The sequence below is a fragment of the Carassius gibelio genome, chromosome B22 (assembly GCF_023724105.1).
Source record: "Carassius gibelio isolate Cgi1373 ecotype wild population from Czech Republic chromosome B22, carGib1.2-hapl.c, whole genome shotgun sequence".
NCBI classification, from domain to species: domain Eukaryota; kingdom Metazoa; phylum Chordata; class Actinopteri; order Cypriniformes; family Cyprinidae; genus Carassius; species Carassius gibelio.
The window spans coordinates 55,170,267-55,188,884 of NC_068417.1; the positions used below are offsets into that span (position 1 = coordinate 55,170,267).

At 35.6% G+C, this 18,618-nt stretch overlaps 1 protein-coding gene across 1 annotated transcript; it reads left to right on the plus strand.

Moving 5' to 3' along the window:
• The first annotated feature begins 2,826 nt into the window (after window positions 1–2,826).
• LOC127987983 (Y+L amino acid transporter 2) lies at window positions 2,827–16,407 on the plus strand. Its single transcript, XM_052590456.1, has 10 exons — window positions 2,827–3,128; window positions 7,584–8,104; window positions 10,530–10,655; window positions 10,898–11,042; window positions 11,937–12,060; window positions 12,143–12,246; window positions 12,337–12,433; window positions 14,128–14,277; window positions 14,358–14,541; window positions 15,646–16,407. Exons 2-10 carry the CDS (start codon window positions 7,585–7,587, stop codon window positions 15,738–15,740), a joined length of 1,545 nt encoding a protein of 514 aa, XP_052446416.1. The 5' UTR covers window positions 2,827–3,128; window position 7,584; the 3' UTR covers window positions 15,741–16,407.
• The last annotated feature ends 2,211 nt before the right edge of the window (window positions 16,408–18,618 follow it).

Here is an 18,618-nt window from a genome sequence, read left to right on the forward strand (position 1 = left end):
CTGGTTACCACTGGCTCCAGATGTAGCAGCAGACAGAGCACAGTTTACAGCACTTTTAAAACATAAAATAGACTCTAGCTGAAGCAACTGTGTGAAATATTCTGATGTTTCCATCACATCTGAATAGATTTGAAGAAATGCAATCGGCAAGATGCTTTTTTTTAAGAAACAGAGTAGTGACTCTTTACTACTGTTTATCCAACCGTTGCCAGTTTAGAGCAGTTTTCTGCCAGGTCATTTCAAAACTAAACCAAAGGGAATGAGTTAGCACTGTCAATATTCTACTGATCCTCAAGCAGAAGGCAAATGGAATTTGTGCTGATGGTTTGGTCTTTTTTAGCTTGACCCATGAGCCAAGCATATGCTTGTTGATAATATGAAGCGTTCGGTGAGGGTTTTGCTGTTCTCCAGTGTTTTCAGGCATTGAATTCCTGTGCTGGTGGGGTTGCATGATTCTTTGCTGTAGACTTCCCCTCTGTTCAAACAGACATTGTTTTAGAGGCCTTATTGTTACAGAGGTGATGTATTTTCCTTGAATATGTCCCCTGGAATGTCCTGAAATAGTTTTTTTTTTCTTCGCTAAATTGCTCATGCTGTAGTTTTGGACTTGATTTCGATGCATGTTGATTGAGCATCACACTGATAAATACTGAGCAGAATTCGATTCAAAGTCTCGCTAAGTTGGTGTTTGATGTTAATGAATCCTTTTCAATGCAAGAATCAGATTTGTAGTTGTTATTTACACTTTTTATTACAGATTTGTTTGTTGACTTTCCTTGTTTTGGGACCAGTTATGATATAAAGAGTATGTATGGCCTGTTATTTTTTGTATTTATTTAAAGAGTTTCTTAGTGATAATTGACATGCATCTTAAGTATGCGTCATGTAATGGGTTGTTGTGTATTTTTCTATGAAGTTTTGCAAATGATGTTGTGTGCCAATCTGGTGATGCTTCGAGGCTGAATTCATCTTTAGATTATTCTGTGGCTGAATCTACTTTAGCGCTCATCTCAGCAATATATCAGAAATATACTGAATTGCTTAATGGGCTTATTAGGTCTGGATACAAAAAGTGTTGTGTTTTTATTCATGTCACATTTAAAAATCACCCAGGCTAGGGTTTTATTTTAAATGACTACTACTGATATCATTATTCAGTTTTTGCCTTGAAGCTCTTAGACTTGACATAAATGGCTTGTCATCAAAGATTAAATGACAATAATGTATAGCATATGTAGCAGTGTACAAGTGTACATCTGTGCTCTGGTACTATGTGAGGTGCTTCCACAAAGCGTGATGTGTGATTAAAATGTGTAGAATTTCCTGAAGGTGTGGGGTTTCTTCTGTTCGTGTTGCCTGAAAGTACATTCTGAACTGTGTTTTCACAATAGCTGGTTCTAATCTGGTTTAAGCGTGACCTCTCTCAACAATAGTGTGCTTTTGAAATCTGTTATGACCTACAAAAACCATTTCCTCATTGATTTGCACGGGACTGTTACCTGCACACGCAAGATATCTGGGTGGTTGCCTTAAAAGAGCTCACCACATGGTTTCTGTGACATCTGTGGCCATATTTACAAACAAAATTAGGGGAAAAAATATACGTCAGAAATTTGTGAGAAGCGTTTTAGAGCAAAATTACTATCTCATGATTTTAGAACCTAAATATCTAAATATTTACATTTATAATGTATTAAATTATGTCTTTTTAAAAATAGACGAAAAATAGATAATGCCTGAACCTCTTTTGTAAACGTTATTAGATGTGCGGTTACTGTACCTTTCTTCAATACCATTCAAAAGTTTGGGTAAGTACTTCTTAATTTTTACGCTCGCAGCTGCAATTATTTGGTTAAATATAAATACGGTAATGTCTTCTAACCCACACAATCCTTCAGAAATTATTCTGATTTTTATTTTTTGAAATGAATTGGATTTTTGTGGAAACATTGACAAATATAAAAATCTGGATCCTCTGAGTAATAAAATATCAAAAGAACAGCATTCATTTGATAAAGAAATCTTTTGTTACTTAAAAAAATATTTTTACTTTCATTTTTGATCATTTTAATTACAATTTTATTCAAAAAGAGAATACTTTTTTGGGTGGAGTATCCCTTTAAGGACACCACCCGCATCTAGTAAGGAGAAGGTGAACTCAGTTCTGCATTCGTGCGTCTGAGACGCAACTCTCTGTATGCACACCGAACACAGCAATCGAGTACTCCGTTTAATTCTTTTGCATATACTTTTGTTTGAACACTCTCAAATATCTTGAATGTTTTAATTGGGGCGGTTTAAAAACACATGCAAATGATAAGCATCGCTTAGGGCCCCACACAGCTGTAGGCCCCTACAATCATCACCACCTGTCACTAGCGACGGCCCTGGTCTCAGGCCTTAGCAGTTTGGTGAACCTGTTTAAAGCAAATCTCTTAAAAACTTCTATTGATGACATAAAACTGTTTGTGAATACGGCCCTTGTTGCTAAATATGTCTTCTGTATTGTAACATTATGGGACGATTTTATCATCCGCCAGAAAGAAATGCCCTTGTGGAGTTTGATCATTGAATAAGTATCTCCTCAATAAGCTGCAACAAGTTGAAGAGTCATTTCAGTGTTGCACAAACGAGTTGCGCAAGTTTAATACTTGAGGTCAGAGGGTTCATAGTAACAGTGCCTTAGTAAACACCTCTAATAATGGGCAAGCAGCCTGTCCTTAAACTGAGCTCTAGAGCCAGAGCTAGAACAGATCAGATAACAAAGACAAGCTTTAGTTCAACAGCGTTTTACTGAGCTACTTTAACTTGCAATAGGGGTGGACAGGCGTTCTCTCTCTCTCTCTCTCTCTCTCTCTCTCTCTCTCTCTCTCTCTCTTTCTCTCTGAGTACAGACCTCTTAAAATAGACAGGGCAACTCAAGAAGCCATTTTGCCTCTGGTGGAAAAACATCATGGTCTGCGGTCAGGGATTGCGACAGCTCTCATCCTGTTGACCTGTTACACCCTGTGACAGTCTTGCTTTCTTCAATCTGACCAGGATCACCATCACTCTGGAAACTTGTAGATCTCTGTAATCCACATTCTTTTCATTTTTTCCAACAGCATTCCCTTCTGACATGATTAAAGGTAAAGTACAAAAGTTTGCTTTTGGCACTACATTTAAAAATGTTAAATAGGAGCCCAAACGGTTGGCCCTACAGTGGCATTTCCATGGGTAAGTGAGGGTTGCCTGTTGGTAAAATATCCAAATGTGAGGCGATTTCTTGTTGTTATTTTGTTATTATAAAAAAAAAAAAATTGAATTACCTTCAAACTAATTGTAACAGAGTGCTCAAGACAACATCAAATACAGGAATATTGGTGACAAAAATAGACTCCTAAAACAATGGTCTTTAATGTAGTTTATTGGTAACTTTAGTTTAGGGACCAATTCTCAGTATTAAATATTAAATTTACATTTTATTAAATTTAAATAGCTTATTAGCTATTATGGTCACACTTTATTTTAAGATCCAATTCTCACTATTAACTAACCATTAACTATGACTTTTGCCTCAGTTAACTCCTAATTTGCTGCTTATTATTAGTTTATAAGGTAGTTGTTAAGTTTAGGGTATTGGGTAGGATTATGGATGTTGTGCATTATATGTACTTTATAAGCACTAATAAACCACCATTATGTTAATAATATGCAAGATAATAAGCAACTAGTTATTTGTGAGAATTGGACCCTTTACTACAGTGTCACCGCTATTACTAGCATATTTATTAGTTTTAATAAAACATGCTTTATTCTGCATGACCATATTTTAGATCCCTAATTCACCCATACCTAAACTTAACAACTACTGCACTAACTATTAATATACAACAAATTAGCAGTTTATTGAGGAAAAATAATAATAGGCAATAGTTAGTTAATAGTGAGAACTGTTCCCCAAACTAAAGTGTGAAATTGACTAATATATCATTGAAATCAAAAGTTGCGTCAGTTAATATCTAATGAACCTGAGCTGAATGAACTAACAGTAAATAGTTGTATTTGTATTAGCATTATCAAAGATAAATAAATAATGTAACAAATTCAGAGTTGTCAAGTAATGAAGTACAAATACTTCGTTACCTTACTTAAGTAGACATTTTGGGTATCTATACTTTGTTTGAGTAATTATTTTTCAGCCGACTTTTTACTTCTACTCCTTACATTTTCACCTAAGTATCTGTACATTCTACTCCTTACATTTTAAAAATAGGTTCATTACTGCTATTTCATTCTTGCTTGTCATCATTAAAAAAAAAATAATAAATTAACTTATCCAGATAAATCGCGCCATCCGCATGGAGTGAATTTGATTGTGGTTGGATGAGAAGTATAAACATATACCATTCCGACACCCTATTGGTTTGTAAAACTTAATTGTAAACCTTTCATGATTATGAGGTTTTTAACTGACTAAAGTTATGATAACTGACTAAATATATTTGAATGTTTGATAGACTTGACGTCATTACGTCATTGCCAATGACGTCATTACGTTGAGCGTAAAGATCCGGTGAACCATTTTTTTTTCAACTGGTTTTTTTAATTGAACCATCCGAAAGAACCGGTTCACGTAAAAGAACCGAACTTCCCATCACTACCCTTAGCACATATATACGCATACTTAAATTGTACTTATTTAAATATACTTAATTTAATCATACGTACTTTATACATACACTACTGTGCAAAAGTCTTAGTCACGTTAGTATTTTCACCTAAAAGAATGGTGTTCGGTCAGTTATTTCTATATTTTGCTGTAGTGTGTCAGTAGAAAATATCAGTTTACATTTCCAAACATTCATTTTGCCGTTGTCAGACTGCTTGCGCATTCAAAATCACACTAGATTATTATTCAAATTAATGGCAAACTGATATTTCCTTCCTTCCTACTTTATAAAGAATGAGCATACAGTCATTCACAGAACTAATTAAAGACAGTGACAGACAGCAGTCAACTTAACTAAATATCGGCGATACAGTAGAAACATTATGTGTGGTTTTGTATTAAATAATTACCCAGATTGTGAAATATATTTATTAGCCTTAGATTAAGGAAAGCACAGATTGAGAAATGAGAGCGTCCAAGGTGAAATCTATGGATTTATTTTAAATATTTGTAATGTTATTTAATGTTATCCATAGTTTTTTTTGTGGCTCTTTTTTTTAAAGTATCGGTTCAAACACCAGTACCATTTTAGAAGTATCGAAATGGCACCGGACCCTACTTAAAAGTTATTATTTCTCACTACTGGCTCATTTACCAAATGGGTGCTTTCTCTTCATCCTCCGCAAATTAAGCTTCTGTAGGTAGTTCGGTAGTGACTTTTGAATAAATTAGCATTTGCGATTGACAATGTTGTGATAAGTAGTCTATACCAACTTTGTAACTCGTTAATCCACTCGTTAATCTGGAATATTTTGCATGTAATATGTTTGGGGACTTTACAGTAACGTCCCATTAGTTAATGTAAGTTAATGCATTAACTAACACTGAGCGATATGTTTGTTACTGTACATTATATCTTAAACTTTGCTAATGTTAATAAACATACATATTACTGATCTAAAATATAACTGTTCTTTGTTAGTTCATTCAGCTCAGGTCCATTAAATAATATTATCAGAGACAACTTTTGATTTTAATAATGCATTAGTAAATGTTAATATTAATATATCATAAATAAATTCTGCAGAAATATTTTTCACTGTTAGTGCTGAATAATGTAACTAATATTAACAGATGGAATCTTATCGTAAAGTGTTACCAATATTTAAAGGCACAATATGTATTTTTTGCCGCTGGAGGGCGTGTATTAAAAATAAAGAGATAAAGGCGTAGCTGTTTCATCATTATACATACATTTGCAGGTTCATTTATAATCTTACTCTGTGTAGTCGTCGCTGATCTATTAAAACGCACAAACACATTAAAGTCTTCTACAAAACGAAACCAGAAATCGAAGGGTTATGACATCATTGACAGGCGACACCATGACACTATGGACATGGTCCGTGTCACTAGTTAAAATTGCTTATTTCTCTGGATTTGAACATTCATCAACATATTTGAGATTTATGTAAGTACACAAATCAGCAAAATACATAACACTGTTTTTGTGTTTTTGGGGTATTTTAATCAAGCAATCTTACATATTGTGCTTTCAGTGCCAATCACAAATTTGTTCCATTCTAAATGTGGTAACAATTAATATAGACCGATATGAAGACAAAATGTTGTTCTCAAAGTAATTTTGCATTGTGCAAATTAATAAGAAACAACAGTCGAAACAATGCTGTGTCTGGGTTGTTAATGCTAAACAAAACCACCATAAACATAATCAAAATTGTGTTTAAAGGGGGGGGGGGTGGGGGGGTGAAATGCTCGTTTTCACTCAATCTCCTGTTAATCTTGGGTACCTATAGAGTACTGCATCCTTCATATCTCCAAAAAGTCTTTAGTTTTATTATATTTATAAGAGATAAATAGTCTGTGAAAAAAACACGAGCGTCTGGAGGCGTGACGCGTGGGCGGAGCTAAAGAATCACGAGCACGAGTAGGCTTTTGCGTTGAGAGCGTTTGGAAGTTGTGACATTACCGTGAGGAAAAAAAAACCATCATCCAAAACAAACCATGGCTAACAGTCAGATTCAGCCGTTTATTTATGATCCAGAATCAGATCCCGAGGCTGAAACTGAACGAAAGCAGCAGCAGCAATGACTACAGCAGGACGTCTCTATGTGGTATATAACGTTATTGAAACTGTATATATTTGCTTAGCGGTTTTGGAAAAAGACTAAGTTCCACTTTATGTCGTCTTTTTTTTTTTTTAAGGTGTACAAGGTTTACTTGATGTGCTTACGCGCCGATAGTTAAGTTAACAACACAGAGATATTTGAAGCAGTTTTACTCACCGCCTGTGGTTCCAACACACGATCGTGACCCTTTTTCGTTGGGACTGCATTATCCTTAAGAAATAAACAATGTGCAAATCCGGCATCAAACTGGGCCTTGTTTGTAAAACAAGCATCTTCGAAATGCAGGGGAACAAATAAAAACACTTGCACAACTCCGTTGATGCTCTGTAAAAATAAACTCCATCCACTGGTCCCTTAATGCTGTTTTTTTTTTTTTTTTTTGGTAATCTGTGCAGGGTTGTCTTGCCCTGGCAACCAAAAACATACTTCTTTTGTGACAATTCGCAACGCTCTCGCTCTGATCAGTGAATGTCTCTTCTCTTCTGGCAGAAGTGCCTCAGGACCCATATAAGGAAATTCCGCTCCATTTAACGTCACACAGACCCATACTCGAAAAAAACTTTCCGAAACTTGTGACAAACCGGAAGGAGTATTTTTGGAACAAAAATATTACTTTAAACGTACAACTTAATTTTTGAAACTTTGTCCATGTTTAGCATGGGAATCCAACTCTTTAACAGTGTAAAAAACTCAGTATGCATGAAATAGCATTTCACCCCCCCCTTTAACGAGTTGTACCAGTAATTACAAATGTAATAACTGTTAACTTCTTGTGTCTTCAGCATGAAGAAACTGATGTCTTTAGCCCAAAAACTCTGTCCAGGGTCACGGAGAGACCTGGACGTAAAGAAACCGGCTGGAGCCTGCAATGGTCTAGACCCGCCGCAGGAGAAGATGATCATGAGGAGGGAGATTTCTCTCACTAATGGCATCTGCTTAATTGTGGGCAACATGATTGGCTCAGGCATTTTTGTGTCGCCAAAGGGTGTGCTGATGCACAGCGCCTCCTACGGCCTTTCGCTGGTCATCTGGGCTCTCGGTGGCATCTTTTCTGTGTTTGGTGCACTGTGTTATGCAGAACTTGGAACCACTATTACAAAGTCTGGCGCTAGTTACGTGTACATCCTGGAGGCTTTTGGGGGTTTCCTTGCTTTCATTCGTCTGTGGACGTCCATCCTGCTGGTCGAGCCGGCTAGCCAGGCGGTCATCTCGCTGACGTTTGCCAACTACCTGGTGGAAGCGTTCTACCCAACCTGTCAGCCTCCGTACGATGCTGTGAGGCTGATAGCAGCGGCTTGTCTCTGTGAGTCCTCAGTGTGAAAGTCTTGTCTGCTTTTTCAGTATTGAAGAGCAATACTGCCTTTTTAATCTTTGATCAACCACCTCTTAAACGACTTCCCTTTTCGGCTGGTTTCTGTTAGTCATTGTGTGAGATCCTGTCACCCCAAAGCCATTGTATTTCCTGAGACAAATTTTTCTTATCAAATTCAGTGCCTTATTAGAAATGATATAAAATGACTTTATCATGTATTTTTTCTTAATTACAAAAAATGAATTTGTCATTTAAGTTACATGTAACATTAGGCTATATGCCTAAAGCTAAACGTTTTCAAATTAAACATTTCACTTTGTGTGTTTTCAGTTAGCTTAGCTTATTAGCTTAGCATAACATTTAGTCCTTAAGAATGTCTTGACTGGGATACTTTACCCCAAAAAGGATCATTTTTATTTACTTACCCTCATGTTATTGCAAAACAATTTGTCTGTTAAACGCAAAAGAAGATATTTTGAGAAATGTGTCAAAGTTTATTGTTCATACAATGCACGTCAGTGGGCTTCAGTGTTGTTTGGTAGCCAGTGTTCTTCAAAATATCTTCTTTTGTGTTTTACAGAAGATTGAAGGTCATTCAGGTTTGGAACAACTTGGGAGTGAATAAATGATGACATAACTTTCACGTTTAGGTGAACTAACATTTAGCTAAAACAAGATATCACATTAACACATTTTTATTCAGGCATTGAGGAAGAGGGATAGGCTCGAGAACAGCACCTTAAATATGTCATTTAGACAAAAAATGAATAATTCTTTATTACAGATGGCATGATATTATTATTGTAGATGCTATGTCAGTGATTTTATTTCTTTATTTCATGAGTGTGTGAGAAATATCTTCTGCTGTCTTTCACATCACAACACACGAAACCTTTTTTTTCTTCACTTTACTAAATTTCATATATACTGCAGATCATTCTGAATGGAATTCAAAACCCATTGCATTTCCCTATGTAATGACGAAAAGAAAAAAAAAAAAAACGTGAAAAGTGGCTGTTTCATGCCACAATTAACCAACACGGCTAAGTTATTACATTAAAAGAAAGATTATGAAGTTATTTTAGTTTCATTTAGAATAATGTGCACTAATGAATCATCAACCACTGATTTCTAAAGAGATGTAGGCCAACTATTGCAGGTCTGACGATTGCAGACACTGGTATTCGGGTGAAAGATCAACAACAACACATCCTTTACAAAGAAGTGATGGTACCATGGTACAGCCATGCTATACTAATCTGATACTAATGATTAGTTTCACACATCATTATGTGTACATTGCACTCCAAGGTTTTTCAAATGATAACATGGTTTCAATATAACACAGATTCAAAAAGACATGTTCTTTTGTTGGTGTACATTCATTTGCAATGGCTTTTTTTTTAATCCACAAAACTAGGTCTATTTAAATGCTTATTTTTGTTCAAGTATTCTAAAGCAAATCGTGTTTGGGCAATGTAAAAGCGAAACAGATGACTGTTACACTTTTCTCAGTTTTGCCTGATTTTCACTTTTGCCTGGTGTAATACACGAGACAGACGAGGTGTTTTTGTATCTCTTTTCTTCTCAGCAGCTGTTGCCTTCACACAGTTTCTAGTCAGAGTTAAATGTGTTCTCAGAAGGCAGGGACATGATCCACCGGTGCATGAGGACAGACTGTAACAACACACACACCATTCACATGCTAACTGAGATCGGACCTGGCCCTTACCAAGAATAGGGTACAAAAACAAAAACAAAAACTAGTCATTTGTTTCTTTTTGTCAAATATCAATGCTTATTGCTTAGCTTTCCGAAAATGTAGATTATCAGCTTCACAGATCAAACAATTGTTATTAAATATATATTATACATTATCAACTGAGTAACGTTATTGTAACAATTTAGAAAATCCTTCTTTTGTCGAACAATTCTGCTGTACAACAGGGCTATGCATAAAAATGTGGAACAAAGCTAAACTTTACATTCTTGATAATGATTTTTACCACAAAACACTGAATACAGATTAATCCGTGAGATAATTTTCCATGATAACCTTCCATTTTATAATGTTGAATTGTTGCATGTTGTCAAAAAGGTCAAACTCACTATTTTAAATGACAATACAGTGTTTTGAATGGCCTACTTTCATGCTATATTAATCATTTGTTGTCATAATATATATATATATATATATATATATATATAAAGTAATCAGGACACTATAATGTACTATATTCATGGAAAGTGTCTGCTGTGGTTTTTGAGAAAATAAGAGCAACAATAAGAACCAACCTTATATGTAATATCTTGCGAGTCATCTTTTGACTAAAACATTAATGTTAAACCTTCTGATATTCACACTGGTGATGTCCATATGTATTTAATGTGTTCCTCCTTATTTATCTTTCCTCAGGTATCCTGATCTTCATAAACTGTGCTTATGTGAAGTGGGGCACTTTGGTTCAAGATGTTTTCACATACGCCAAGATCATGTCTCTACTCCTCGTCATCACAATGGGCATCATTAAGATAATTAATGGTAAAAATAATTTCTGGAGGATCCTGATAGGGTTTATAGGTGGATTTATTACAGTAATTAAGAGGAATTGAGATTGCATGAACAAGGAAGTAACTATTAATCATAGTTCAGGTTGCACCTACGCAGGCTTTGTTGTATGAAAAGACTCATGGCTAATTAACTAGGGATCTCAGTGGTTCTTGTACTGCTCAACCATATAATGTTCTCTCTATGGTTCTCATACTTCCTTATGTGCACCACAGGAGAAACGAAGAACTTCATTAATCCATTCGAGGGTTCCTCCACGGAGGCGGGCAGCATTGCCCTGGCTCTTTATTCAGCTCTGTTCTCCTACTCTGGCTGGGACACGCTCAACTTTGTTACTGAGGAGATCAAGAACCCTGAGAGGTATCAGAATAACAATTTGTTCCACATTTAAATGGATATGTTGTTATTCAGTTATTGTGCATCTAGGTATAAAAATCACATGCTCCTGGTGGCCTTAGAAACCAGACATTTAAACCAATAATATGACTCTACAAATATACGTTTTTGTGAGTAACTATAAATAAAATAAAAATGACATAATGATAAAATTTAGCCTGGCAAATTAGAGGTCTGAAATATGATTGCGTGTAGCCTAAGGAATCTGAATCTGGTGATTTTTTTTAAAATCTTTTTTTCTTCATAAATAAATATGCAAATTGTACAAAATTAAAAATGAATGAGACCCAGGGCTTCATTTCCAAAATGAATAATCATTTTAAATGATTCAATAAACCATACATAAAATCATTCACTTGCTTCATTCCTGACTGAATCAGACATTTTTAACAAATAGGTTGAATGAATGATTCAATGACTCACTCAGTAGAATTCAGCTGTCGCCACCTACTGGCCTTTTTACTCTCATATTATTTTGTCATCATTTTATTTATATGTTAACTTTTGAATTAAAACAGTACTCTCATAACATTTTTCAAGCAGCAACTGCAGTATAATTTCACACCCTCTGCGCTGCATTAAAAATAATTTTTAAAATTACATTAAAAATACGTTTTCATTAACTAAAACTAAACCAAAAAACAATATAATATAACTAAATATAGCTAAATATAGCTAACTAGAATATAACTAAAGACTAAGACTTAAAATTGCAAAATAGCTGACAGAATTAACACTAACTAATAGAGATTTTGTTCCGCCACCACTAGCATATTGCAGACTTGATTGTGTTTCTCTTTAAGCATATACATTAGCATTTATCCTAAGCATTTAATCTTTCTCCTTAATCATTCATAGGAACCTTCCCATCGCTATAGCCATCTCCATGCCAATAGTGACAGTCATCTACATACTGACCAACGTGGCATACTACGCTGTTCTGGACATGCCTTCTTTCATGGGTAGTGATGCAGTGGCTGTAGTAAGGATTTTTCTGATTATGAAATATCTAATATTTAGTCTTTATAAGTTTATTCTATATCAGTCTGTGTCCCCATCTGTAGACATTTGGAAATCAGGTGCTGGGCCCCATTAGCTGGATCGTTCCCATCGCCGTGGCCATGTCTTGCTATGGAGGACTCAATGCCTCCATCATTGCTGCCTCCAGGTAAACCTATCTCTTTTCAGTTAAAACAACAAGGAGGATGCTAAAGTCGTGATATGTGCATATAGTAAAGGTTGCATTTTTTCACGTTAGGTTGTTTTTTGTGGGGGCAAGAGAAGGCCACCTTCCCATCAGCTTAAGTCTGATCCACGCTGAGCGCTACACTCCTGTCCCTGCACTCCTCTTCAATGTAAGGCTCTTGATTTTTTCTACAATTATCAGTATGCACATTATTTGAACTAGATTATCCATGATAATATGATACTACAATGTATTAAACATGACATGGGGTTCACATCCCATTTTACTTCTGTATTATTGTGTATTTCTGTGGGGAAAAGTCCCTGAATCAGGGTTCTGCTTGGTGAAACTTCATTAACTTTGCAAATCTATTGTTTTGAACCAACTATCAAGTCGTGTTATTTCAGAAAGCAAGGCTTTAAGTCATTGACTGTTTCAAAAAACGTTCCAAAATGTCAACAGTTCGCCATTAGCAGTGTTCTCAGTGAACCCATGAAGCAGTATGTATCTATATGGGTTTTTACCAGATCTCAGTGCTATTTTACTAATTTGTAGACATTTTTAAAGAAATATTTGTATACTGTATTTTTCGGACTATAAGTCGCACCTGAGTATAAGTCGCATCAGTCTAAAAGTACGTCATGACGAGGAAAAAACATATATAAGTAGCACTGGACTATAAGTCGCATTTATTTAGAACCAAGAACCAAGAGAAAACATTACCGTCTCCAGCCGCGTATTCATGTAAAATTCATTTTAATTAATAAGTCGCACCTGACTATAAGTCGCAGGACCAGCCAAACTATGAAAAAAGTGTGACTTATAGTCCGGAAAATACGGTAATAATAGTTTTTTTTTTGGGGCACCAGCAGAATTATTTTAGAAAGTAATTGATTAAGAGTTTTGCAAAGCTCCATTTCTTCCATCACTACTGGTTATGTAATTTTATCATTTTATTTTTAAATATTTAAATTCACTTAGTATGAAAAAATTGTCATAATTTAGTTTCACGTTGCTTTCAGGCCTTTTTATTGCCTTGAAAATTAAACAGTCTGTATTTCTAATGCTGTATGTTTAACGATACACTCAGTCATTTGTTGTTCATGTTGTGCCAACCAATATGGCAGCTGGCTTTGACTTAATGCGCGGTCACATTAGCGAAATCTCAGCATAATTTTGCATTGTCAATAGCACGGAGATGTAGCCTATGAAGCACTGCTCACACAGGAGTTGCTTTCAAACCATAGACTGTATAAAAACATGGACATAGTGTCCATGATGTCACCTGTAGGTTGTGGGCGGAGCCAGCAGTCGCCATCTTGGCAGCGCATCATCGTGTATCACTCCCTGATAATCTAAACTGGCAAAAGAGGCAGGATGTGGGTGGAGCTGGTTGCTGAAACCATGCCCACCTTGCGGTGTCACTCAAGTGGCCACACCCTTAATTATGCAGAACTTTAAGGCTTAATATTATTTAAACTGTTATAAAAAAAAAATCACCCCCTCACAGTTGTCATGAAGGGCAGAATTAGCTATATAGACCAATTTTTGTACCAGGCTGTAAACATATTTTTTCTGTTAAAATTAGTATATTCTGTGAACGAACATGTAACCACAGAAGTCATATGATCTTTCATTAGATGATCTGCTCCACATATAGAATAGCTTTTATTAGGTTACTGAAATGAGTGGAGTGGGTGGAAGTCATTTTAAACATTTTTATAACAAGTGCTACTCATTTCTTTTATTAAATGAATTAATGTGTAAATGGCTGCTATTATGATTGGCTGCCGCCTTTGTGTTTGAAATAAGCCAGGTATCTAAGTGGGCATTGATAAGCACTGGATTTGTGTCTGTTTGTAGTGCATGATGGGTCTGATCTTCCTGTGTGTGGAGGATGTGTTTCAACTCATCAACTACTTCAGCTTCAGTTACTGGCTGTATGTGGGCCTGTCTGTGGCCGGACTCATTTACCTGCGCATCACTCAGCCTGACAGACACAGGCCGGTCAAGGTAACTGGATCCATGCACATCTGACTATTACATGGTGTCTGAATAACACTCTGTCTTGACTCTGTCTTTTTCTCCATTAGCTCACATTGTTCTTTCCCTTCGTCTACTGCCTGTGCAGTGTGTTCCTCGTGATCGTTCCTCTGTACAGCGACACCATTAACTCTCTCATAGGAGTTTCCATCGCACTGTCTGGGGTGCCGGTTTATTACCTGTGTATCTACTTGCCCGCAGAGAAACGTCCAAAATGGATTGGTAAACTAAATGGTGAGAATGATATTATACATTTATTGATATTAGAGGAAAAAATATATAATTAATTAAGCTGCAAATTTCCTGATGTTAGATATGAATGCATTTAAAGTTATAATGACCAACATTTAGGTTGAGAAGGTTTCGGTGTTGGTTCCCTGATCGATGTAAATGGATTTTACCAGTTTGACCTTTTGTTTCACAAAAACAGTAAATGCATGGCGTAAATTTAGGTTTACAGAGTTATAAAGGCATTGCAGAAAAAATACCCTGTTCACCTGAAAGGGTCAGAGAGAGTAAAATGCTCATTAAAAAATCGGTATTTTGCCACATGAAATACTAATATCTCATAGGATATATTATGTATTTATTTATTTTTAATATGAAAAAGCAGCAATTTCATGAATTGTAATTGTAAGTGTCAGGGAGAGTAACATGAAACTTCTTAGTAATACCTTACAGGAATTTTTATTTTATTTTATTACAGGAATATATATTGAAAGTCTTGATTTGTAATCGTCAGAGTCAGAGAGAGTAAAATGGTCATAAAAAATTAAGACTTAGGCAACAGCAACAACAAAAAACATACTAATATTTCACAAGAATTTAATTTATTTGATTTTAACTGTAGTGTGAAGAAGCAGTGAAAAGAAACATGTCAGCTCTTTTATAGGGGATAAACTGGTCTCCTCTTTTCCTTTTCTTTTTTTTTCTTCTTTTTTTTTATTTGGTCATGTGGTGAAAGCATTATAACCATAGCAGCTACCATTTCACCACAACAAACATGTGACAATTATTCATCCAAGTTCACAGTTCTGCTTAATTTATTCTGTGAATCAAGCCGAGGAGTGGTTAGATGTTTTCTTTTGGTATGAAGGAGGACCTCAAATTCAGACTGAGAAATGTTTTATGAGATAAAGTTACATACAAAACCAGAACTAGTCACAAAATGTTCTAGTTAATAAGCTTAAAATAATGAGGTTCATTCTTAAAATAAGAAAATAAAATTCCAGTGGGATGGGGCAGGTAAAATGATAGGTAAATGTATATTTTATTTAGTGTAACTCCATTGCTCCTGTTTTCTCCAGCCTGTGTCTCTCTTTCTTTTCTCCATGACAGATGCTGTCACCAAATACACTCAGATCATGTGCTGCTGCTGCTTGACTGACCTGGACGTGGAGCCAGAGAAGTTGGCAGAACCAAAGACTCAATAACTATTTCAAGAGGATGTGCCTGGAGCATGGATTCCATCTCTCAGAAAAAAAGACAAACTGTTTATCAAAAGCAAATACCTCATGGATTTATAGAGTATATCTCATAGAGATCAAATTCTGACGATATCTCCAAGATATCTTTTTTGCTCAGTTTAACTGAATAGCAAGAATACTGTGTGTAATTTATCGTACTGGTGTGTTTCATCACTGTTCGCCTTTTTTTATTTCATTTACTCTGTCAAGGTCTAAATGAAGTTTGTACGCCACTGATTTAAAAAGACTGTACTTAAAGGTACTGGAAGAACTACACTGAACTACTTTTTAGTTTCAGACTTGGAAGGAAAACAGGGCCTCGGAGCTGAATGTACAGGCAAACTGTACAACATATCTCATCTCAGCCTTTTTGGGACTACAGTATAGACTCATGGGACTTTTTTGCAAAAGAAAATGCACATTTCTTTTTTGAACTGTTTGTCAGATGCAGTAAAAATGGAAGAATATTCTATTTGTGATTTGTGAAATTCAAAGATGAGTGATTTTGTCATTTTGATATGTGCACTTTTTTCTGTATGATAACTACACTTGGTTGGCTGTCTAGTTGATGTTTTTTATTCACTTGAAAAAAAAAAGAGAAGAAAACAGGAAGTATCGCTTAGACGTCACTGAATATGTCTTGGGTGTTTGTGTAATTTAAAACTTATTAGAAAGTTAGCTTTGATTTGCTTTTCTGCAATCTTAATGGATAATCCTGGGATAGTTTTAAATATGTGTGATTGATGGGCCATGACTTAGGGATTTTTCCAGATGGCTAAAGCTAAAAATAATGAAACTATGACAGTCTGGGAGCTCCAGTGTCAGATGTCCGGGTGATGATTGCGAGAGATGCCTTTAGCCTCTGACGCACAACATGAGACAACCAAACATTTTATGAAATCATTAGATCTCATTTCATCTGTCTCACACCTCTGTCAGTGTATGTTCAACTTTTATCCATTTATCTTGCTTTACAATTATCCATTTAGTTAAATTTGACTATATATATATATATATATATATATATATATATATATATATATATATATATGTATATACATATACTGTATATATAACAAAGTGATCTTTCAGATGTCATTGGTAAATGTAAAATATGTCCATATTTTCTTAGCTTTAAAATAAAAATATCTTTTCATTTTGATTATCTGTTTTGACATGCAAACAACTATAGTCTGTGATTTGCAATTGACATTTAATATATGCCCATCGCAGCCTGTTTATTTAGAAGCACTCTTGTTTTTTGTTGGAATCTGGTTTCATACATTTACATTTAGTCATTTAGCAGACGCTTTTATCCAAAGCGAAAAAGACAAATGAGGACAATAGAAGCAATCAAAAACCAACAAAAGAGCAACATGTAAGTGCAAATGACAGGTCTCGGACGCAGTAAACATAGCAAGGTATACATATATGAATAGAAAGCTAGTGTTAGAGTTTTTTTTATATAAAAATAAGTAGGGAAAGTGAAATAAAGATGGAACAGATGCTTTTAGTCGTTTCATTACTCTGCTGCTCTGATTGAGTTGGGCAGGTCATTCCACCAGGAGGGGACATTTAATGAAAAAGTCAGTGAAAGTGATTTTGAGAATGCACAATAATGCGTCGTTCACTTGCAGAACGCAAGCTTCTAGAGGGCACATAAGTCTGAAGTAATGAATTTAACTAAAGGGGTGCAGAGCCAGAGGTGGTTTTTTATGCAAACATCAATGCCTTGATTTTCATGCGAGCAGCTATAGGTAGCTAGTGCAAATTACTGAACAGAGGTGTGACGTGCATTCTTTTTGGCTCATTAAAGATTAATCTTGATAGAGCTGGCTGGAAGACCTGCCAAGAGAGCATTGCAATAGCAGCTAGACAGAGCTTGAACAGGGAGCAAATCTGCAGGATTGGACAGTTTTAGCAATGTGGTCTGAGAAAGTCAGCTGATCATCCGTCATAACTCCAACTTTTCGAGCTGTTTTCGAAGGCGTTATGGTTGATGTGCCTAACTGGATGGTGAAATTTTGATAAAGTGATGGGTTTGTTAAAACCACAAGCAGTTCTGTCTTATCCAGGTTGAGTTGAAGGTGATGGTCTGTCATCCAACAAGAAATTTATATTGGACAAACTGAGATGCGAGCAGCAATCGTCGGATTATCAGGTTGGAATTAGAGGTAGAGTTGAGTGTCAACAGCATAGCAGTTATATGAAAAGCCATGTTTCTGAATGACAGAACCTAGAGATGCCATGTAGACAGAGAAGAGAAGTGGTCCAAGAACTGAGCCCTGAGGCACCCCAGTAGTTAGTAGTTCATACAATGATTGAAATAAATGTAAATCAAAGGATGTGTCAAAGCAGAGCTGAAATGCTAATTTTACAATGAAAAAAAAAAAGAAACCCACTTAGCTTCATGCAGCCCTATGACATACTATGACATCAACATACTTAGTCATTTGATTAAAACTAATCCTCACCTCAAGATCATTTCAAACAGTTCTGTTTTCTAAAAAGTTTTTTTAAATATTACTGTCAACTGAATTATTATTTAACATTATTTATTTTCAGAAATGTAACTGTTAAGGGATGAGAATGAACCAAACTTTAGTAGTTTGAATACAGTAGGGCAACCAACATCAATGTTAATACATAATTAATGTATCTTTTTAATGACATGTGGCCTGTCTGCCCTTTCGAAAAGCGTCTGTTAATTTTATATAGTATTGATGAATCCTGTCACAAATGGGGGAAGAAGTCTGTTAGCATTCCCATTCTTCTGAAGATTTGTCTGGTGAAAACAGCTCCCCATCCCCTGCTGGAAGATACTGTAACTACACAAAGGTCCAAA